The 23,109-nt window shown below is 35.1% G+C and overlaps 1 protein-coding gene across 2 annotated transcripts in view; it reads left to right on the top strand.

The window, feature by feature from the left end:
* Positions 1–23,109, top strand: part of UBR1 (ubiquitin protein ligase E3 component n-recognin 1) — a 117,731-nt gene that overhangs the window by 26,557 nt on the left and 68,065 nt on the right. For both annotated transcript variants that reach the window (XM_045539737.1, XM_045539727.1), the window contains exons 5-15: positions 542–672; positions 2,588–2,726; positions 7,452–7,514; positions 7,793–7,916; positions 8,279–8,386; positions 9,302–9,390; positions 11,401–11,499; positions 12,393–12,550; positions 18,257–18,356; positions 18,941–19,069; positions 22,633–22,813. In XM_045539737.1, the coding sequence (XP_045395693.1) occupies positions 542–672; positions 2,588–2,726; positions 7,452–7,514; positions 7,793–7,916; positions 8,279–8,386; positions 9,302–9,390; positions 11,401–11,499; positions 12,393–12,550; positions 18,257–18,356; positions 18,941–19,069; positions 22,633–22,813 (1,321 nt within the window). The remainder of the gene's footprint in view (positions 1–541; positions 673–2,587; positions 2,727–7,451; positions 7,515–7,792; positions 7,917–8,278; positions 8,387–9,301; positions 9,391–11,400; positions 11,500–12,392; positions 12,551–18,256; positions 18,357–18,940; positions 19,070–22,632; positions 22,814–23,109) is intronic.

The raw sequence follows: 23,109 nt of genomic DNA, 5'->3' as shown, positions 1-23,109 counted from the left end.
CCCAGCCTTTGGCAACCACCTTTTAAGCTTCTGTTTATGATTGTGACTACTTCAGATGCTACATATGGTAGCAGAATCATACAGTATTTGTCCTTTTGTGACTGGCTAGGTTCCTTATTTTTTAAATGTCATTAATACCTGTTCTGCCTTTTTACAGAGGAGTAGTCATGAGGGTCTGTTGAGACAAATTATGAGAAAAGTCTTTATAAGCTATAAGGGACAACTAATTGTTATATGATATTATCATAATTAGGCTACCCAGAAAGACAGAGAAGAAGATTCATAAGGGAGACTTTCACTAATAGGGGGGCTCCATGATCTGCCTCCTTTCCTTTCTGTCATCTGTAATACCAACTTGGCCACAAGGTGTTAAGCTAAACTGATGTGAATACCAACCCTCTTGAGCTTAACTTGAATTCATTCCTGGAGGATTTTATAATGAACTCATTACAGTGATTATTTTAAATTAATAACATGACCTTCCTTATCCATTTATTTGTGTACAATCTTGGTTAGTATGTTTTTCTTTGCTTTTTTATAGAATTCACGTTGTCCGTTGAATGAAGAGGTAATTGCCCAAGCCAGAAAAATATTCCCTTCAGTGATAAAATACATTGTAGAAATGACTATATGGGAAGAGGAAAAAGAACTGCCTCCTGAACTCCAGATAAGGTGGGATAAATTGTCAAAAGGGGGTTAAGTTTTAGTGATGGTTATTTATATTGCAAAATGTGGGATAATTGTTTTTGTTATTTACTTCTTGATTTATTAATATCATCGATATGAAAAATTTATAGATAATTATCGTTTGGGAATATTTTCAAAATATCCATTTATATGAGGGCTGTCCAAAAGGTATCCAGCCATTGTTAATATATTTTTCATATTACATGGTTGGATACTTTCCAGACAGGCCTTGTATAAGATGTTTTACTAGGCACTATACAAAAAGAAGAGCCTATAGGAGCTTTCAATTTTCAGGAAAAAATCAATAGTTTTGGAATCTTGTTCTAAATGATTTATCAGAACCTACAGCCTCTCTTCTCAGTAGGTAAGTAAATTGCTCAGTTTGATCCTGGCCTAGACCAGCCTCCAGTTTCCCCAAGAGGTTTGTGAACAAAGGTAGGGACTTTGGAATGGTGTATCTCCCTTTATCCCAGGTTTTTAGCTCTTTTCCTGATCAAGAAAAGTTTGGTGGGGAATGAGGAAATAGCCCTTTCTCCTATTCTTTGGTATCTAGGATTATTGAAATTGTAGGAATTTACATTTTTTTACCTAAAACTCAGCAATTTGTAATAGCCATAAGTCTTTTGGTGACAGTAATATTTGCTCTTAACTTACAAATGTAAAGAGGAATTCTGAACTGACATGAAGATATAGTTTGAGGCTTGTGGAAATTTTTCTGCCTATGTAATATTAGGATTTTCACAGAATTGCAGCACAAATATAAATGCAGTTGTTCTTTGAGTTTACTGGGTTTCTTATAACAGAGAAGTAAGAATTCTAATTTATAGAGACAATAAATGTATTAACTCTTGTTGGGCCATAAACTGCGTGGGAAAATAAAGGTCATGAGAAATTGTATCCATAAATATTTTCATTTCAAATAGCTGATAATATCAGTTAAACCTTTTAGGAAACTTTATGTTGGTGAACATAACATGAGCCATCTGCTTACCAAACAAAGGAGATTTGCTTGAATGTCATTGCGTACATGGGTAGCACTGATTTTTAGATGCACAGATCTAAGTTCTAGGCCCTCTGACTGCTTATTGGCAGTGTGACCATGAATAAGTCTTTTAAAACCCTGTGAGCCTCTGTTTCCTAAACTGTAAGAAGGCTGGGAAAATCTCCTCTTAGAGTTATAAGGGTCAATTGAGTATATTGTAAAAACATACCATAAACTGTTTAAAACTGATAACATGCATGTAGCCCATGGCAGCTGTTTTTACATATTTTATGAGATCCTCATGCCACTCTTGAATGTAGATATTATGGTCTTCTTAGAGATAGAAGAGACACTGTCATCTCAGTAAGATTAAAAGATTAGGTGACCTATCTGAGGTCTGCTTCCAAAATGGGAGTGCTGGCACTTTAAGTCTGTACTGTGTACCTTTTTTAAAAAAATAACCTAAATGTACTATAATACCAACATCACTTAAATAGAAGATAAAAACAAAAATAAATTCAATAAAAACTAAATGTTAATAAAATCTGATTATTTATCATTGCCTGCTTGAAGGTTCTGAGCCTGAGGCCTGTTTCCCTTTGTCAGAATGGGAGATGAGCAAGAGTTAAGAGGGGTATTAAAGACATACAGCTATTAAACTGAGACTTCTGAAAGCAATAAGAAAAATAGCAGGAAAAACATGAAAAAGGTAATACTTTTATCAGGGTTTTTAAAGATCCATGGCACTACACCACTTAAAATCATTTCCTATATTAGTATTACAATGTTATTTTCCCACATGTGGAAACTGCATGGTGCTGCTTCAGTTCAGGTGTTATATATTATTTTTATCTATTTTTTACTTTTTACTTTGTTTATTGGTTGCAGTGTCTGAATATATATCTTTTTTTTAAACAGGGAGAAAAATGAAAGATACTTTTGTGTCCTTTTCAATGATGAACACCATTCATATGACCATGTCATATACAGCCTACAAAGAGCTCTTGACTGTGAGCTTGCAGAGGCCCAGTTGCATACTACTGCCATAGACAAAGAGGTTTGTGGTGTCCATTTGAATTATGCTGCTGTCTCGCATCAGCTTCCTGACAGTCAGGTGTTGACTGCGCCCTTGCCAAGTGCCTTAGTATTGTGTTAGCCACAGTCATTCTTTCCCTTTATTTCTTACATCTTAGGTAAATTCATTAGAACTTAGATTTCTCATGTGTGTTTACCATAGTTAAACAGATATTTTAGTATAGAATTAGAACAGGGGTTAACTTCCTTTCTCTGTGTTTCTTATGTATGTCTTATGTGATTGCAAATCATTAATGAAAGAGCAAATGAAGTGAAAAAAAGAAAAGAGTATATGAATAGTTAATAATATTAGCCAACATTTACCAAGAAATTACATGTGTCAGGCATGCTGTACTTTGCGTGTAATATCTCATTTAATCCTTGCAGCCATAAATCAACCCCTTGAGATAGATATTATCTCTATTTCATAAACCTGTGTCCAGTACCTGGAGAACTAAGGATCAATATCTTGGCACTATTCCAAGTACATGAGCATTCTGGTTAGAATGTTACTCTTCAAGCTTTAATTTTCATGTGAATTCTATGGAGATCTTATTAAAAATGTAGATTATGATTTAGTAGGTTTGATGTAGGGTATGCAGTTTTTCCATTTCTAATAAGTTCCCAGGTGATTTTGATATTCCCAGTGTAAGGACCACATATTGAATAGTGTGTGTCTTTGCCAACATTTCTCTTCTATGTAAAGAATTCTCTCTTTGCTCAAAGGCTAATGAGATCAGTTATTTACAGATATGATCAGCATATAAACATGAACTGTGTTCTCTCCTCTTAAGTTTTGGATGCCCTTGTAGGTTAGACATGGTCAAGTCATTTTAGTAATCTATGTTAATGGCTACTAGTCTTGGGTTGACTGTGTTTCCAGATTACTTATAATTTAACACAATTCTAAAGTGTTAAAAATTTTTTTCTACTGTGTGGTTGATAGATTCCTGAAATGAGATTTATTGTAAGGAAGTGGAGAGCATAACAGTATGAGTGGGCTTGAGAAGAAATGATTGAAAGCTATATTTATCTATGTTTAAGAAGATTGAGAAAAGGAGAGATAGGTAAGGCACTCCTGAAAAAACAAAAGAAAGGTCAAGATCAAGCAGGAAGATCTAGCAAGAAGAAATGAAAGAGAATAAGAAAGGGGAACCAATCAGAGGAAAAAAGGGAAGAGAAAAGAAGATAAAGAAAATAAGAAAGAAGAGGAAAATAGAAAAAGAAGACAGGAAAGAGTAGGAAAAAAAAGAAAGTGAAATGGGATACTTAGCAAACATTTTTTAGTCCCTCAGAATGTTATCAGGTTAGGCCAAGTGTTAGTGTCTATGTTACTATTGCTACAATGTAGTTATAGGTCATGGAAGGACCTTTAAAGGTCAGTCAGGCTTGTGATTTTCAACTGCTGTACTAGTTGTATGAAGTAAAGTCTACTTGGGGTTTGGAATTATCACAATTATTAAATATACGTTTATACCCTGTTTCATTGAGGAAAACATTAGGTGGCTATAATCACAAAGGTATTAGCAGATAAACTTTAAATATCCTTAGGGGAAAAATGGAAGCTTTTGTTTTTGTTGTGATAGGACCTTGTTTGCTGATAAAGTATGTATTAAGATGTAAGATAGGAAGTAGTAAAAAACCATTGAAATTGGCCATCCTCTTACTGAGAGCACAATATCCCTGGCCAGTGGCCCTCTAACTTGTGCTTGAGTACTTAGAGAGTTTAGTTGTCTGTCTGACTGCTTGTTGGACAACTCTCATTCTTAGAAACATTTTTTTCCTATGTTCAGCCAAAATATGTCTCCATATATTTTCAGACTAATTTCTTGTAGAACCCAAAAAAGATCTTGTGCTTTCAGATGGCAACCCATCAAATAGTTTTTAAGAAATGTATAATTTCTTATGTCTGCTTTCTTCTATTTTCTTCAACTGTTTGTGCTGTGTTAATAAGCTGATACTGGTCAAGCTCTGTTTCCTTCTCTCTACCTTCTCCCCCCAGATAAATATCAGTTTGTCAAAGACCCTCTTAAAATGTGATGCTCTCAATCAGTTCACTAAACATTTATAAAAGCACTTTGAGGAAATATAAAGATCAATCAGATTGAATCTGCCTTCAAAGGATTATTCTCTGCCATTGTTATGAAAGAAACAGGCATTCAAGAAAATTTTAAATAGTTAGCTAGAGTTGCCATTAAAAAACATTTTTTTTTTAAGATGTAGCGTTGCTCTTTCCAATTCCACATTTTGCCATCTTATATATAAGGTTAGCATTGCAGATTATAAGAGAAAATCTTGATAAATATCAAGATATATTATTCCTATAGTATTACTATGAACTACCATGATCCTAGGACTCTGAGAAAATACATAACAGTATGGTAAACCAACTCTCCAGGAAAAGAGTTGGCTTGGGAAAGCATGGGGCTGGGCTTTGTTGGTTTTCATGTGGAATGGAAAGATCTAGGCCTCTCAATGTCTTCTATCTCTGCCTATCCTTTATCCCTTTCCCACTTTTCTTCTTTATTGCCCTCATCTGTAGTCAAAATGGAGGTGGCTTGGGACTACAGCTAACCTACCTAGGTGGTAGGTTGGTTTGTTTTGGGGTCCCAAGACTCCATAGGTGATAGTGATTGTAAGAAATGCTTTTTAGTAAATGATCACATGCTCATTCGAAAGGTAAAATAGGATATGAGACAATGTTGTACACCACATTAAGGTGGAAAATTATACTCCTTGGCTAGATAAAATTATATTGCAGTTAGTTTGTTTTACAAACCATAAATATATATATTTGTAGTTCTGTGTTTTTAGCTATAATATGAGGTTAAAGGAAACCTATCAGAAATCACTTGGGAAGAATTTTTTTTTCAAAGTAGATATGTGAGCACAAGCCTAATAAATCAGAATTGGGAGTATGGGGAAGAAAAGGGGAAAGCAATGCCTATGTATTTTGGAAAAAACTACCTCGTTCCAGTTGATCTACTTCCATCCTCCCATGTTTTTGGTCATTTAAAAAAGTTTTTAATGGTGGCAAAATTCACATAACATAAAATTTATCATCTTAGTCTTTTTTATGTATATAGTATAATAGTGTTAACCGATAATGTACATTGTGCAACAGATTTAGAGAACTTCTTCATCTTGCAAAACTGAAACTCTATATTCATTGAACAATTCCCCTTTTCCCCTTCCCTCCAACCCCTCACAACCATCAACTGTACTTTTGAAGAGCTTGACTATTTTAGGTATCTCATATAAGTGAGATCATGCAATATTTGTCTTTTCCTGACTGGTATATTTCACTTAGCATAATGTCCTCAGAGTTTATCCATGTTGTAGCATATGATAGGATTTTCTTCTTTTTAAAGGTTGAATGATATTCCCTTGTGTGTACCACATTCTATTTATCTGTTCTTTTGTTAATAGATACTTGGGTTGCTTCCACCTTTTGGCTGTTGTGAATAATGCCCTTATGAACATAGGTGTACAAATATCTGTTCAAGTTCTTGCTTTTAGTTTTTTTGGTACACACCTAGAAGTGGAATTACTGGATCATATGGGAATTTTATGTCTAATTTTTTGGGGAACTACCATACTATTTTCCATAGCAGCTGCACCATTTTATATTTCCTCCAGGAGTGCACAGACATTCTAGTTTTTCCACATCCTTGTTAATACTTGTTATTTTTTTTTAATAGCAGCCATTTTAATGGGTGTGATATTGTTCTCCTCCCCCCATTTATATTGAGATTCACTGCTTTAGATTGATTGCCAGAATCTCATGTGTGTAAGCTCCTTGTGTTTTGGGTATATAGTTATTATTGTCTTATCTGTTCTTTTTAAAACCTCTTATGGCTTGGCTTTTTGTGTATTTTTTTCTCTGTAATCACAACCTTACTGATGTAATTAATAGTCCAAATATATGCAGGTGGTCCTTATACTTACATACTGAGAAGCTAAAGAGGGAATATTATAGGATGGTTAGAAGTGCAGGCTCTGGAGATGGACTACTTGTCATGGATTCCTGAATCTACCACTTACTAACTTTCTGACTGGGGGACAAATTACTTAATCTCTTTGTGTCTTGGTTTTTTAAATCTACAAAGTAGGGATACCTTCCTTATCGGGTCATTGTAAAGGTTGAATGAGGAAGACAGCACTTCCTGACTTTTTTCACATGGCACACATAGAAAATGCTAAATTTTTGCAGGTGGGCAAAAGAATGAGCTACGGAAGTCCTATATAGACTTTGGTTGGCTGCCTTCAGGGCTTGAGGAATCAATAGCCTGGCTACACTTCCAACCTATTAATGGACTGCAAATGTGTTATGTAACACATATTGAAGAGCTCTAAATTCATTCATCAAAGTATTTAAAACACATAGCAGGAGATTAGTAAACCTGAGTCATTATTATCTGATATAAATAGAGAGTACACTACAATAAGTAAAGAGCTGGCATTCTTGCCAGCGAAGAAACACAACATCCTAAATAATAAAACTTCTTTCCTGTTCTATAATTGAAAGTTCTGATGCTTCATAAAGGTATTAAACATTTATGTCTGTCTTCTAGGTATTGTCCTGGAATCCTACAACTTTTAGTCAAGTGATTAATGATTGAGAACTCATTAGGTCTTTGGACTATATATTACTCATTGATTGTGGTTATCATTCCACTACCTAATTCTCATTTTTGTCTGTAATTAGGGTCGCCGGGCTGTTAAAGCAGGTGCTTATTCTGCTTGCCAGGAAGCAAAGGAAGATATAAAGGTAACTTTCCGAATTAGGGACAAAAACAGAATTTCAAGAGGAATGTTCATTACAAGAGCCCAAGTAGAATGATGAGAGTGATCATATTGTTGAAGTGGTTTGACATCCTAAGTCAAGAGAGGATTGGGGCACTTAGATACAGAGATTGGAACTGGCAGGGTTGTGTGAATTACGTGATTTTTTTTTTTTTTTTGAAGGATAGATCACTTAGATAAAAGCAAAATTTAAGTACTGGTTTCTTTTTTTTTTTTTTTTTTAAATGTTCCCTTCATTTGTAGAGTCATTCAGAAAATGTCTCTCAGCATCCACTTCATGTAGAAGTGTTACACTCTGAGGTTATGGCTCATCAGAAATTTGCTTTGCGTCTTGGCTCCTGGATGAACAAAATTATGAGCTATTCAAGTAAGCATATAAGCCTATTTTTTTATTTCTGATAAAGTACTATGTTCCTTATAGCCACAAATTTTAAAATGTCATTGAGTATAAAATAAATTTTCCTTTTTGGTTTATACATTTTGATTAAGTTTCAGGATTGCATTTCAAATGCATAATGTAGGATTCTATTTCAGATGTATAATATCATAGGTTATTATTTCAAATACAGTATCAAATAATATCTTTCATTGGCTCCTGAATCTTTGATGTTGACACAATTATTCTTGGCATCAAGTGTGGAGAATTAATGTTAGTCTTTTTACATAGGTAATGTACGTTTAGGAGCAATATTATAAGAATAAAAATTATGTGACTTCTTTTGTTTGTAGGTGAATTTAGGCAGATCTTTTGCCAAGCATGCCTTAGGGAAGAACCTGGCTCTGAAAATCCCTGTCTCATAAGTAGGTTAATGCTTTGGGATGCAAAGCTTTATAAAGGTAAGTAGACCTTTGCTTCTGCTGCTTGCCAGGAAATGAGGGAAAGTTACGACCTTAAAAGGGAGCTGTAATCTCTTTTGTTTGTTAAATTAGTTATTAAATCTGTGATCTTGATTGTTAAGATATTATATATGAACGTAAAGTTTAACCTATCCACATGGTGTTAAAACCCAGTGCTTTTTTTTTTTTTTGAGACAGAGTCTTGCTCTGTTGCTCCAGCTAGAGTGCAGTGGCGTCATCAAGCTCTTGGGGTCAAGTGATCCTTCTGCCTCAGCCTCCCAGGTAGCTAGGTAGCTGGAACTATAGGCACACATCATCATGCCTGGCTAAATTTTTATTTTTTGGTAGAGACAGAGTCTTGCTCTTGCTTAGGCTGGTCTTGAACTCCTGATCTCGAGTGATCCTCTGACCTGGGCCTCCCAGAGTGCTAGGATTACAGGCATGAGCCACTGCACCCGGCCAGTTGCTTTTTAATTATAGTGTCTTTTCAGGCCAGTCAAAAAGAGTATATATATTCATGTAGTACCATTATTAAAGGTATGTTAGTTTTCATTTTCAAAATCTAAATAAAGAATAAAAAGTAAAAGTTCAGAGAAAGGCTAAAGGTATGAAGAAGGAAGAGTACATAGTAAGAGTAGTTTTGAGTGAAATAGAGTGAAAAAGAATGAAAATGTTAGGAGAGGATAAAATGAAGTGGTGGTAGGGGTGCAGAAAAAGAAGAGGCAATATATATGTATTTTAAATTCTAGCTATTATTAATGCAATAAATGCTTTTCATATTTGAGTCTTTGAGGTCTATTAGCATGTGAAATATTTTTATAATATTCTGCAACTTCTAATAGCTGGAATGTTTTTTGTTTTTTACCTTGGTGATTTCCCCTCACCACCACTTCCTGCCCCCAAAATGATCTATAGGTGCCCGTAAGATCCTTCATGAATTGATCTTCAGCAGTTTTTTTATGGAAATGGAATACAAAAAACTCTTTGCTATGGAATTTGTAAAGGTAATTGCTCTTTATAAGTAGATATCAATAAGTAGAAGGCAGTTTTTATAAATGAAATAGTATAAATACAGGGATAATTATGAATCAAAATAATTATATTTTATGATTTATTTCTTTGTCAAAGTTCATTATTTTATGCTACATAAATATTTTCACAAATGACATTTGATAGTATGGAACAGCAGTCTTGGAAAGGAAATATGTGGAAAATGACCTATTTGCCTATATAGAGCACAGTCACACATGCATTTATTCTTCCTAATCATTTATTTGCCTGTTAGTAAAATTATAACAGGAGTAAAAGTGATTAATTGATAAGAATAGATAGCACACTTCATCTTAGCCAAAGGGCTGAGAAACACAGAAGTAACTAAGTGAAAGGAATAGCACAAAAGAGGAACAAATATGCATGCTAAAGAGAGACAGGAATTAGGTGGCCAAGATTTACACTTAACTGTTTGAGACTAAAATACAAGGGTTATTGATCTATTGTATATCTCTTGTTGTGTCTATTTGTCTACCAAGTTAGATTGCAGGGTTACACAAAACAGGGACTTCTTTAAATCTTATACTTTGCCTCATACAGAGGTATCCAATAAATACTTGTTGATTTCCTCGAATTTTGAGTTGCACACAATTCTGTAAGACTGAAGACATATATAAGACCCAGGATTGAACTGGAAGCAGAGAGAGAAATAATAATTGTTGTAGGCAAATGACACTGGGATAAAATACCTGCATTCCCTGGATTTTATATGTAGATTATTAAAAGTGACTAAGACTTTTAGTGTGCGTCTTATCCTTCATAGGTGATGGCAACTCAAATGTCAACTCTATTCTTCTAAAACTCTTTAAAGATAGAATATTGGACCATATGTGTGATCTGAAATAAAATTTTGTTTTCTTATACAAAAGCTAATCTCCCTACCTAGATATTTTTTTGTATGCCATTGCTACCTCTTAATGTTTGTAGGCATTCTGGATGATAACATTAAATATGTGGGTCAAGTATCCAACTCTGTGCTTGATAGATGCTTGATACATGACTGGCCACGTTATTATTGTTCTTCCAATATATCAGAGCTGATTTTCAACTTTTATGTACCAGTATGGATAAGAAGTTATTTGCAACCAGCATGCATTCTATTTAAGGCTGCATTCAATATTATTGGTTGTTTTTTTGGGTTATATTAATTATTAAATACTTTGAATGTATCCCTTGACCTATACCATTGGAGTAGAAGCTGCTAAAGTTTTCCCCAAATTCTGTTTGGAGAAAGGATAAACTGCACCATTGCAGTTCTCTGTGATTTTTAACTCAGTGTATATGTGTGTGTGTTTGTGTGTGTGTGTGTGTGTGTGTGTGTGTGTGTGTGTGTGTGTGTGAGAGAGAGAGAGAGAGAGAGAGAGAGAATATCATTTTTTTTTTTTTTTTTCTTTTTGAGACAGAGTCTCACTCTGTTGCCCGGGCTACAGTGAGTGCCGTGGCGTCAGCCTAGCTCACAGCAACCTCAAACTCCTGGGCTCAAGCAATCCTCCTGCCTCAGCCTCCCGAGTAGCTGGAACTACAGGCATGTGCCACCATGCCCGGCTAATTTTTTCTATATGTATTTTTAGCTGTCCATATAATTTCTTTCTATTTTTAGTAGAGACGGGGTCTCACTCTTGCTCAGGCTGGTCTCGAACTCCTGAGCTCAAACAATCCGCCCGCCTCGGCCTCCCAGAGTGCTTAGGATTACAGGCGTGAGCCACCGCGCCCGGCTGAGAGAGAATATCTTAACGGTTCTTACTTCCAGCTCTGCTAGATTGGATAGCTGAATTCATGTTTGGTTTTTTGTTTGTTATTCTCTTTCTAAGATATTTTTGTTGATCGTGATCTTGCCTTAATAAATAGGAATTATGTTATTTGTCATCTGATAGGTAGAAACAAACTTGCAGCAGTTATTAAAATTAGGATTTTAAAATTTTTTAGTAGTTATTCATAATTGAATCTTTGCTTATATATTTTAGTATTATAAACAGCTCCAGAAAGAATATATCAGTGATGATCATGACAGAAGTATTTCTGTAACTGCACTCTCAGTTCAGATGTTTACTGTTCCTACTCTGGTATGTATTATTTCTGTTCAGTCTTTCTAAGTAAAACTTGTTTTGCTTTGTAAGAATTTCACTTAATGTTGAATTAAATGAAAACAATCACTTAGAATCACTAAGTTGGTCTATTTTTATTTGGAAAAGTGAGTAACACTTCAGTAGTATCTGCATGTGAATAATACTTTAGTGGCAACCAAAGACTAGGTAACTAGACACTGCCTTTGCCCAAATGTCCTGATCCCAGCAGATGATACCCAGGGCTAATTTCTCACTTTCTGGAGTAACTTAGGAGCACTGCCTTTTTAATACCAAGACTATTTTTTTTTTTTAACAAAAGAATATTTTCTTCTTTCATTATTGTTGTGGGGAGGGGAATAGATAAAGATAAAACTAAGAAGCAGGGGGGTGTGCCTGTCAAACATTTGTGTGAGATGGTGCCACATAGCCTGGGAGGAAAGCAGAAGACTCTGTTTCCTTTTTGTACTACTTGTTTTCCTGCTTCGTTTAGATAGTTTGGTTAACTGTTTCTACTCTCCCTTTTTGAAAGGCCAGAGAAAAGGATGGGAAGAGAATTTGGATTAGGGTGAAGGGGAGATTCCAGCATAGATAGTAATGTGATAAAAGCCATGAAGTATATCTTTGTTCTACTTTGCTCATTGTGTGATTACTGATGATAAACATCTGTCTAGATTACCTGTATAATGGGCTTGGTGTTTTCCAGTTACTGAGAAGTAGGGAATTTTTACTTTTAGAATGTAACGTCTTAGTAATAGTTGCTGTTCTGTGAGACTAAGGACTGTGTTTAACAACATTTATTAAAAATGTCTTACCAATCAAATGAATGAATAAATTAAGTTCGTACTATGATGAATTAATGCTAAAGACAATATTCTTGAAATATTCTGCAGGCTCGACATCTTATTGAAGAGCAGAATGTTATCTCTGTCATTACTGAAACTCTGCTAGAAGTTTTACCTGAGTACTTGGACAGGAACAATAAATTCAACTTCCAGGGTTATAGCCAGGACAAATTGGGAAGAGTATATGCAGTAATATGTGACCTAAAGTAAGTTGCTGAAGTCAAAAGGTGAAGGCACCTGTTAAACACAGTGTGTTTATTTGCTCTGTCTTATAAGTAAACATCTGATCCTTTTGATTATCTAGGATTCTCTTTATAATGATGGCAAGTACAAAGAGCTGTTACTGCCTCATGTTAATAAATGTCTTGAGTGAAGGTTTCTTACTGAGATGTAAAACCAGGTTGATAAAGAAGGTACTGAGGAGAAGCCTGTCTCAGGAACTTGGGGTCTCCTGGGGGTCAACAAGTGAATCTCCACTGTAATTACCATACCTTTCACTCACTTGCACTCACATACTTTGTTCGTGTCCTTCTTATATAGTCTCTTTGTGGACAGTTTAGGAAGATCTGGAGTTTGTTTTGTTTTGTTTTGTTTTTTGAGACAGAGTCTCACTTTGTTGTCCGGGCTAGAGTGCCATGGCGTCAGCCTAGCTCACGGCAACCCCAAATTCCTGGGCTCAAGCAATCCTCCTGCCTCAGCCTCCCGAGTAGCTGGGACTACAGGCATGCGCCACCATGCCTGGCTAATTTTTCCTATATATTTTTAGTTGTCCAGCTAATTTCTTTCTATTTTTAGTAGAGATGGGGTCTCACGCTAGCTCAGGCTGGTCTCAAACTCCTGAGCTCAAAGGATCCACTCGCCTCTGCCTCCCAGAGTGCTAGGATTACAGGTGTGAACCACTGCGCCTGGCCTCGGATGATCTGTTGATGTAAATTTCTTTTTAAGCCCCTTTTTCAATCTGGGCACTGTGGCTCATACCTGTAATCCTAGCACTCTGGGAGACCCAGGCGGGAAGATTGCTTGAGCTCAGAAGTTTGAGACCAGCCTGAGCAAGAGCAAGACCCTGTTTTTATTAAAAATAGAAAGAAAATTAGCTGGACAACTAAAAATAGAAAAAAAATTAGCTGGGCATGGTGGTGCATGCCTGTAGTCCCAGCTATTTGTAGGAAGCCAAGGTAGGAGGATCGCTTGAGCCCGGGAGTTTGAGGTTGCTGTGAGCTAGGCTGACGCCATGGCACTCTAACCCGGGCAAGAGAGCGAGACTGTCTCAAAAAAAAAAAAAAAAAGCCAAAATAAATCCCTTTTTCATATACAGTCAGCCCTCCATATCCATGGATTTCGTATCTAGAATCAGCCAACTGTGGATCAAAAATATTTGATAAAAAAATTATCTTTATTGAACATGTACAGACTTTTTTCTTGTTATTATTTCCTAAACAATATAGCATAACAACTATTTACATAGCATTCACATTGTATTAGGTATATAAGTAATCTAGAAATGATTTAAACTATACAGGAGGATGTAAAAATACTGTGCCATTTATATCAGGGATTTGAGCATCTGTGGATTTTGGTATTCATGGAAGGACTTGGAACCAATCCCCCATGGATACCAAGGATGACTATATATACCAGTTTATTGATATTCATCAGAAGTTTCTTCATTAAGTTTTTCTCCCTGAAGAAGTTTGTTTCTTTTTAAGCTAAAGTTGGAATCACATGATAGATCACATTTGGGATCATTGGACCTAAAAGGAAATAAGTTTCCATTTATTTTAGATATAGATGGTGAAATTGTTAATATAAGGGTTAAGACAAATCAACTATTCAATAAAGCATAGACTTCAAAAATTACTTTTAAGAATATATTAAGACAAAATAGAGCTCCAAGATATATAATTATTTCTAGTCCTGGGAAAAAAATTACTCTAATTTTATCCACTTCTAGTGACTGATAGAGGGATGGAAACAAATACGTTTCCAATCCAAGTTAGAAATAATTTAGTCTTTTTAAAAAGTAGACTTGACAGATTTCTGGAAATATGCAGTGGATCCTTGATATTACTGAAGGAAATGTGTTAAGACCTTTTCAGATTCCTCAATTTCTAAATATAATTTTGGCATAGAACTCTTTCTTTAAAGTTCAGTAAATTGTTATATCTTCAGTATAAGTAGAGATGGTGGGTGAATTTAGTGGTGAATCAACGTATGGTCATTGTGATTCAGATTTGTTTCTTAGCCAAATTCTGCATAAATTACATGTTATGAAAATAAAACAAAACAAACAAAAACTCCTAATGGCAGTATTTAAAGTAATCATTGTTAAGTCAGTGTATATCCTTGGTTTACTTTACAGAAAAAACTCTCTGCTGTCTGTGGCTTTCCTTACTGTGAAGTATTCTTGTAACTGAGTTATTTTTACAACCTGATAAGTGGTGCATAATCACTTGTTTTCTTGTATTTTATGGGTCTATGGTTATTCTCTGCAATGAATAATTTAGAGCCAGCACATCCCTAAATACCTACCCATATAGTAAAACTTCAAGGTCTCTGGTTTGGAAGGTAACCTTAAATCATCTGATACTTACAATTCCTCCCCTACACGCTCACCTAAATATAGATCTCTCTAGTGACAAGGTGAAGAGAAAATTAACTGTTTTGAGCACCTGTTCAGCAGGTACTGTGTAATTCACTCTCACAAGGGTCCTGTGAAATTTATTAGTAACTGCTACATGCTAAGGAGCTTTGCTTATTTTACCTCATTTTATTCTTGCAGCATTCTTATAAGGTAGGTGATATAATCTTGATTTATCGATTATAATGATTTGCCTAAGGTCACAAAGCTAGTAAGTGGCAGAACTGAGATTTGATCCTAAGCATTATTTATCTATAAAGCTCATATTCCTTTTACTATATCTTGTTAGACTCACAGTATACATAAACAGCAACAACAAAACCTGCTCTAAAACCTGGCCTAAAATACCAATCACAAATACCCTTTGTTTAGCAAGTAATTGGTGTACCCCTTTTTCTTAGTCTCTCATTGTAGAAATTCTGCTGTCATATTGTAATTCTTTCCCTATATATTTATTTACTACTTCTTCCTAAAACCCTATTTTTAAATCAGTTAGAAATAACCACAAATACTTAATGTTCTTTCTTTCTTTCTTTTACTTTCTTTCGTTTCTTTCTTTTCTTTTCTTTCTTTCTTTCTGTCTTTCTTGTCTTTCTTATTTATTTATTTATTTATTTATTTATTTATTTATTTATTTATTTATTTATTTATTTATTTATTTATTTATTTTTTAGTAGAGACAAGGTCTCACTCTTGCTCAGGCTGGTCTCGATACTCCTGAGCTCAAGCGATCCTCTCGCCTCAGCCTCCTAGAGTGCTAGGATTACAGACGTGAGCCACCATGCCTGACCTCAAAATTTGTTTTCTATAGTCTGTTTTTATACTCTACTATTTGACTGTACCTCAGCATGAAATAAGTTTGTTGATACTAGTAGATACCTCTGTTCAGTGTTCAACCTGCCTCAGGAAATTTTCATTCTCTCAAAGCAACACATTGCAACTTTGGGTAGTCTCTTCCTACTGTTAGAAATTTGCTTGTTGTATATTGAACTCTGTTTTTTTTTTTTTTTTTGTAGCTTTCATTTTCTGGTTCTAGCTCTCCCATTGTCCTTTCAGAACAACTGCAATTCTCATTTAACTTGAAGAAGTATTAATATTTAAAACAATCATATCTGCCAAGTCTTTTCTAGGTTAAGTTGCATTCATTTTTTAACTGTTCCCATTCCATATTGTTTAAAATTCTTTCTAAATTATCGTCCTTCTCTACTGAACCTGTTCCAATTGAACATGTGCCATTCATGTGCCAAGAGATGAACACAGTACTCCAACTGAGGTCTGCCTAGTAATGCATAGAAAGGAAGGATTACTACCTTCCTTTTGCTAAATAATATACCTTTGTTAATTTAGTTGTCATTTGCTCTAGGAGGTATCCGATGGGAGTAATTTGTTTCTCAGTTGCTAATTTATTATGGAAATAAAACTTAAAAAGAGATGCAATTGAACCTTGGTTCTATTAAGGAACAATAATATTATACTTTTATTACTCTAACCTGTTCCTGTGTTCCATTTCTGAAAAGTATAGCATGCTCTTAAACCAAATCAATCCCTGTCCATACCTTTCTTCTCCCTCTTCTCCCATTGCTTTTGCCACTGATTTTTACATACAGACTCCTTTTCCTTTCCTTCCTTACCCTTTTATTTCTTCCTATCCCTTATATCTTCTTTCCTTGCTGGGTCAACTACAGAGGTCACTTATGAATTATGTGAGATCACTAGAAATGTGAATTCTCTTCAGTGAATGTAGGTCTGATTAGAGCCCAAGATTCTGCATTTCTGAAGAATACCCAGGTGATGCTGATGCTGCTGGTTGGTGGGCCATACTTTTGAGTAGCAGTGCTCTAGAAAACAACCATACTTTGATGATATTTGTTCATTGTGACAGATTTTAAACTTTAGTCGTTTTTACCTTAACCTTAAAAGAAAGATTTAGATGGTACTTAGCATGTTTTGAAGTTATTTTCTTGATAATAGTTCTGATGATTGTATTTTTAATGTACATTTACAATGTTAATGGATATCTAAAGAGTGGCAATAATTATACCACAATCTCTATTATCTATACGATTAAAAAAAATTTTTTTTCCTGTATTTGTTGCCTTGTCTTTTATGTTCCTACATTACTTCCTTTGTACATTTTTTTTAGTGCTTAACATTGGATTACAGCATCCACTATGTGTATCTGTTTTCCCCACCATTCTTTGAACTTATGACAGCATGTATCTTGTTCATGTTTGTGCTTCTAATACCTGGTATATAACAGGAATTTATTTTGATTGGTTAAATGCAAAATAATTTTTAATACTTGTTAATGATTACTTCCTGAGAAGTCATTTCTTTTTTTTTTTTCTTTTTTTTTCTCCCTCCCTCCCTCCCTTCCTTCCTTCTTTCCTTTCTTTCTTTTAATAAACAGGGACTCACTCTGTCACCCATGCTGGAGTGCAGTGGCCTAATTATAGCTTATTGTAACCTTGACCTCCTGGGTTTACGTGATCCTCCTACCTTAGATTTGCAAGTAGCTGGGACTACAGGCACAGGGACTACACCTGGCTAATATTTTAATTTTTTGTAGAGATGGGTTCTTACTGTGTTGCCCAGACTGGTCTCAAACTCTTGGTCTCAAATGATCCCCCCTCCTCAGACTTCCAAAGTGCTGGCATTTTAGGCATGAGGCACCATGCCCAGCTGAGAAGTCATTTCATAATAAACTTTGTTTCCACTGGATATGCCTTTAGAGCCAAAGGAAATATTGATCTTACAAATTGTAGGCTAAAATGAGTCTGTTTGTCTCTTGAAACTAGTACATCCTAACGTGTAAGCCAAGCTGACATAGGTGCTTATATCCTTCTCCCAGGGTCTGGGTTATGGAAATCTGGAGGTAAAAAATCTTTTCTAAATCTCCTGAGGCTTAAAGGCTGTCAGCTGGCTCTTTGGGTGATGGGTATGAACAGTCCTAGGAAATCTGTACTGTGCTTGTCCAGAGTTAGCTGTGACAGGCTAGTTTGGTTCTAGGTTCACTTAATCAGACTGACCTCTGAGGGGACATTGTGTGGAGAGTCAAGCTTAGCTTGATATCTGCCTCTTGTAGAGCATTCACATTTTGCTGGTTGTATTTAAAATAAAGCAGAATAAATAATTCTAGCTCTGCCCAAAGCTTCTAATTATTATAACAAATTAGAATCTATAATTTTGATAAAATAACATTGTGTATAACCCTGAGAACCTTAAAATTATCTCATAAGAAAGTAAAATCTTTCTTTCTTTCTTGAAATGATAGGTATATCTTGATCAGCAAGCCCACAATATGGACAGAAAGATTAAGAATGCAGTTCCTTGAAGGTTTGCGATCTTTTTTGAAGATTCTTACCTGTATGCAGGTATGATAATTCTTCAGTGCATTGGTAAGAGTAATGTAGTTTAAGAAATTTAACTCTAGTTTTTTCTTCTTCCTTTTTAAAGCAAATTGTGGTTCTAATATGAAAAAGAATTTATTTAGCAAGGTAGAAATAAGATTTAAACGTTGACTAACTGATCCTACTTTAATAGATCTTTCTATTAGTTTGCTACTGCCATTACTGTTAATGTTTATTGAATGCTTACTATGTGACAAATGTGTAGTAAGCACTTTATATGCATTATCTCTTTTGAGCCTTATTGCAATCTTATGAGGTAATTACTATTACTATTCTCATTTTACATGTAAGGGAATTAAAGTCTAAAAATAATTTGCCTGGGGTCACGCAGCTAGAAATCCCGGACAGCTGGGATTTGCAGTCAAATCTTCTACCTCTGAGCTATACGTCCAAGAGCTGGGATTTGAACCCCTGTAGTCTGACCCAGTATAACAACCATGTTAAAATGTTATACATACATAAATGTGAATCCTGACAATTTTATATTTTGCCAGTAGATCAAAGAAAGAGGGCGATATAGGTATATGTTCACCAATATTTTTTTGCAGGGAATGGAAGAAATCAGAAGACAGGTTGGGCAACACATTGAAGTTGATCCTGACTGGGAGGCTGCCATTGCTATACAGATGCAGTTGAAGAATATTTTGCTTATGTTCCAAGAGTGGTGTGCTTGTGATGTAAGTAAAACTTGTTTGTGGGTCCAGTGCCTTTTTAAGTTCTTTAGTGGTTATTAATAGTCGTTTTATGTCACAGCTTCCTTGATGTAAAGTTTTATTATTTATAGTAGTTTCTCACATATTGAATTTGTCTTATTAAATTTAGGAGGAAAATCTAGTCTTTTACACTTGATTAGAAAAATGTAACCCATAGTAATTTTGCATATTTGGGAGAATAGCAGGGTTTAAAAAATATATATATATATATATATTTTTTTACTATTCATATACACATTTATTTACTTGAAAATGAATATTAATAATATCATTTGGACTACATAGGTTTTTTGGTTTGTTTTTGGAGACAGGGTCCCACTCTGTCACCCAGGCTGGAATACAGTGACACGATCATAGCTCACTGTAATCTCAAATTCCTGGGCTCAAGCAATCTTCCTGCCTCAACCTCCCAAGTAGTTAGGACTACATGCATAAGCCACCATGCTGAAGAATATTTTATTTCTACCACTTAATTAAAAAAAATTTTTTTGTACAAACGGGGTTTTGCTATGTTGCCCAGGCTGGTCTCAAACTCGTGATCCTCCCTTCTCAACCTCCCAAAGGTGCTGTGATTATAGGCATGAGCCACCATGCCTGGCCCCACAGAGAGTTTTAAATATTCTAAGAATGGAGTGGATATTTAATTATATGTGTTAAACAATTAAGAAAATTAATTTCAAAATACAGAACTGTTTTTCCTTAAGCAACAATTGTAGACCATAACTTTCTTTAAACACACAATTGTACCCCAGATTCCCTTAAAGGAAAATGACCTCATTTATTTATTCTCAAACAATTGACATCTCAGTCAAATTTCCTTCATCTTTTCCAGTTTATCAGTAGCTGTCACCATAATCTATTCACTAAGTTTTTCTGTGTCTTCACTGTTGGTCTCCTCGTTTTTGTCTCTTTTTTTTCCTAAAAGTAATGCCTCTTCTTGAAAAGGAGCAATTGAAAAAAAAGAAACTAAAAATAATACAAGTAATGCCTCTTCCTAGGCTCTGGGTCCCAACTTATATTACTTTTTTCTGGAGTTTGCTTTCTCAATTGTCTCCACTTTGGTTTCCTACTCTTCTACTCAACTGCCTGTAAACATACAGGACTCTCCTATCTTTAAAAACAATAATGCAACTCTCCTATCTTTAAAAACAATAATGAAAGTCCCCTACTTGTCTTTGCTACCTGTGTAAACTAGGTTCTCTCTTTTCTCTTCTTCCCTTCTACTACTAGCAATTGGTCACAGGTTCAGAGAGGCAGTCATACTCACAGACACGATAGACTTTAATCTAGCCCGGTAGCTTTATAGAACAATAAGCACAGGAAATATTGTCCAGCAAGTACGGCACATATTTTTTGGCATCCCTCATCCTTATGGAGGGTGTGCACAATTGTCAGGAGATGGGATTAAAGTGTATATTTTTCATCTTGACATTTCCCAAACCTTCTGAAGTCATCTGCATTTAATATCTTCACTCTTTAGCGCCTGATACTTCTTTAGAGTCTGGAATCAGCCCTTACTAATTGACAAGAACTACATTTAGAAAAAATCTCAAAGGATCCATTTTAGTAGCTAAATTTAGAAGTCCTTTCTTAATCTGCATTTTCTTTGAATTGTCTGTAGCATTGTATTCTGTTGAGTACCTTAATCTTCTTGAAATGTTCTTTCCTTATGATTTTCATAAACCTGTATTATCCTAATATTTCCATTATCAGTTACCCATTTTAATCAATGATTGCCTTTTTTCCAGTACCTTTGCCTGCTAAACAAGATATTCCCCAATATTCTCTTCTCTTCTGTTATAGAAAAATGCTTTCACAAATATGTCTTCCCAATCGTTTGTGATTCTTTTCTTTGCCCTCTTAGGGCAATTAGTTTGTATATTTACATGATACTTGCAATTTTTTACTTTGTGTGTATGTATGTATATATTATATTCTTTTCTCTTTTATTTCTACCACTAAAACCTCATAGGAATCACTCTCCTAAGCTATAGTATCACTTCTGTTTGTGTGCCAGACATTCCTCCTCAGTTCTTACGTTTATATTTCCAACTCAGAATATTTTAAATTGATTTGTTATCATTTCCTTTCATTTCCAACTTGCATTTTCTTATCTTCACTTCCGTTATTCTGTTAATGACACTACTATTAATAGATTCATCCATACAGGAAATCTCAGAGCCACTGTATTCTGTGTGATCAGTATTAACAGATGCTTTGAGGGGGAAAAAGTTCTGAGTTCATGTAAGATTGGGAAATGACAATTAGGTTGAACAAAATCAAAGAGGATTTTTTTTTTTTAAGCTACTACACTTCTAAAACCCTTAATTCGTCATTATTCTAATTTCTAAGAAGGATGTCCCCTAAATCTTTTTGACCATGGAGTTCCCTTTTCAAGATAAAATCTTCAGTGTAAGAAACTGTTGCAAGAGAGTTATCTTTGACTCTTCTCTCTTAATGCCATACTCAACCTGGATTTGATTCATCTTTAGCCCAAAGTTATTTTATAATCCTAACTTATTTTCTATGTGTTCAATTTTTGTTTATCCTGACTGTCTCACCCTAGTTCAGACCCTTATCACCTTACACCTTTATAGTAATCTTCCTATTGGTTTCCTTGTGTCCTAACTTCATCCTCTCGGATCTATCTTTGGTGATACAAATTAATTACTTTTTAATTAAAAAAAATTTTTTTTTTTTTATTTTTGGTAGAAACAAGGTCTCACTATGTCACCCAGGCTGGAGTACAGTGGTATCATCATAGGTCACTGCAACCTCAAACTCCTAGGCTCCAGTGATCCTCCTGCCTCAGCCTCCTGAGTAGCTGGGATTACAGGCACACACCACCACACCCAGCTAATTTTTAAATTTTTTTGTAGAGATGGGGTCTTGCTATGTTGCCCGGGCTGGTCTTGAACTCCTGGCCTCAAAGTGATCCTCCCACCTCGGCCCCCCAAAGTGAGCCACCACACTTGGCAGTGATGCACATTAATTCTTGAAGCAGTGTGTTGACTACATTATTACCCTTTAGATGCCATCAGTGTATTCACATGACAATGCCAGGGCCTATTAGCAGTTCAAATGCTTTTTAATTCCATCCATAAATCCTTTGATTTATCTAGTTTTTAGTCTACTGCCTGAACAGGAGACTTATTTTCCCTTATTTTGGGGTTTATTCCATATCTCTGCTTAAAAGGCTACCTTCTCATCTTTCTCCCTACTTAAATTTTACTGTTATTTTAGTGCCTAAAGCTGCTTTCACAAGCATGTCTCCCCAAAGATTCTTTGTTTTTGCCCTCTAAGAGCAATTAGTTTGTACCATTTACATGGTACTTACAATTTTTCACTTTGATTGTCTAAGTATATATGTATATATTTTATATTTCCTACTGGTTTGCAGATCCAGTGGAGATGGCCCTAGTAATACATAGAAAAATTTTGCACTCATATTTAGTAAATGTGTATTGAATGATGAGTAGTAAAGTAGACAACTTGTTGACTTATTTGAATTTTTATTTTCCTTTTAGGAAGAACTCTTACTTGTGGCTTATAAAGAATGCCACAAAGCTGTGATGAGGTGCAGTACAAGTTTCATATGTGGTAGCAAGACAGTAGTGCAATTGTGTGGTCATAGTTTGGAAACTAAGTCCTACAGAGTATCCGAGGATCTTGTAAGCATACATCTGCCACTCTCCAGGACTCTTGCTGGTGAGTGTTTGTTTTTTGCTTATTGCATGTTTTTGTTAGCTCTGTTTTCTGGATATTCAAAGTAGTAGAATAATTTCTATTTTTCTTTTGTGCTCGGTATGTACAGACATACTTAGGTCAGATACCACGGTTAAGGGCTATCACTTCCTTCAAGGAACTATAGCTAGAACATCTATGTAAGGATGCTTGTTTACCTGCATGTTTTATCTGGGTCAGCTAATAGATCCTTATAGTATACACTTAAGGACTAACATGATAACTCATTTCCCACCCAAATTTAAATATAAAATCTTGTT

The sequence above is a fragment of the Lemur catta genome, chromosome 1 (genome assembly GCF_020740605.2).
Source record: "Lemur catta isolate mLemCat1 chromosome 1, mLemCat1.pri, whole genome shotgun sequence".
In the NCBI taxonomy this organism is placed as follows: domain Eukaryota; kingdom Metazoa; phylum Chordata; class Mammalia; order Primates; family Lemuridae; genus Lemur; species Lemur catta.
The sequence above is the reverse complement of the archived record's forward strand: the minus strand, read 5'-3'. Positions and strand labels throughout refer to the sequence as shown.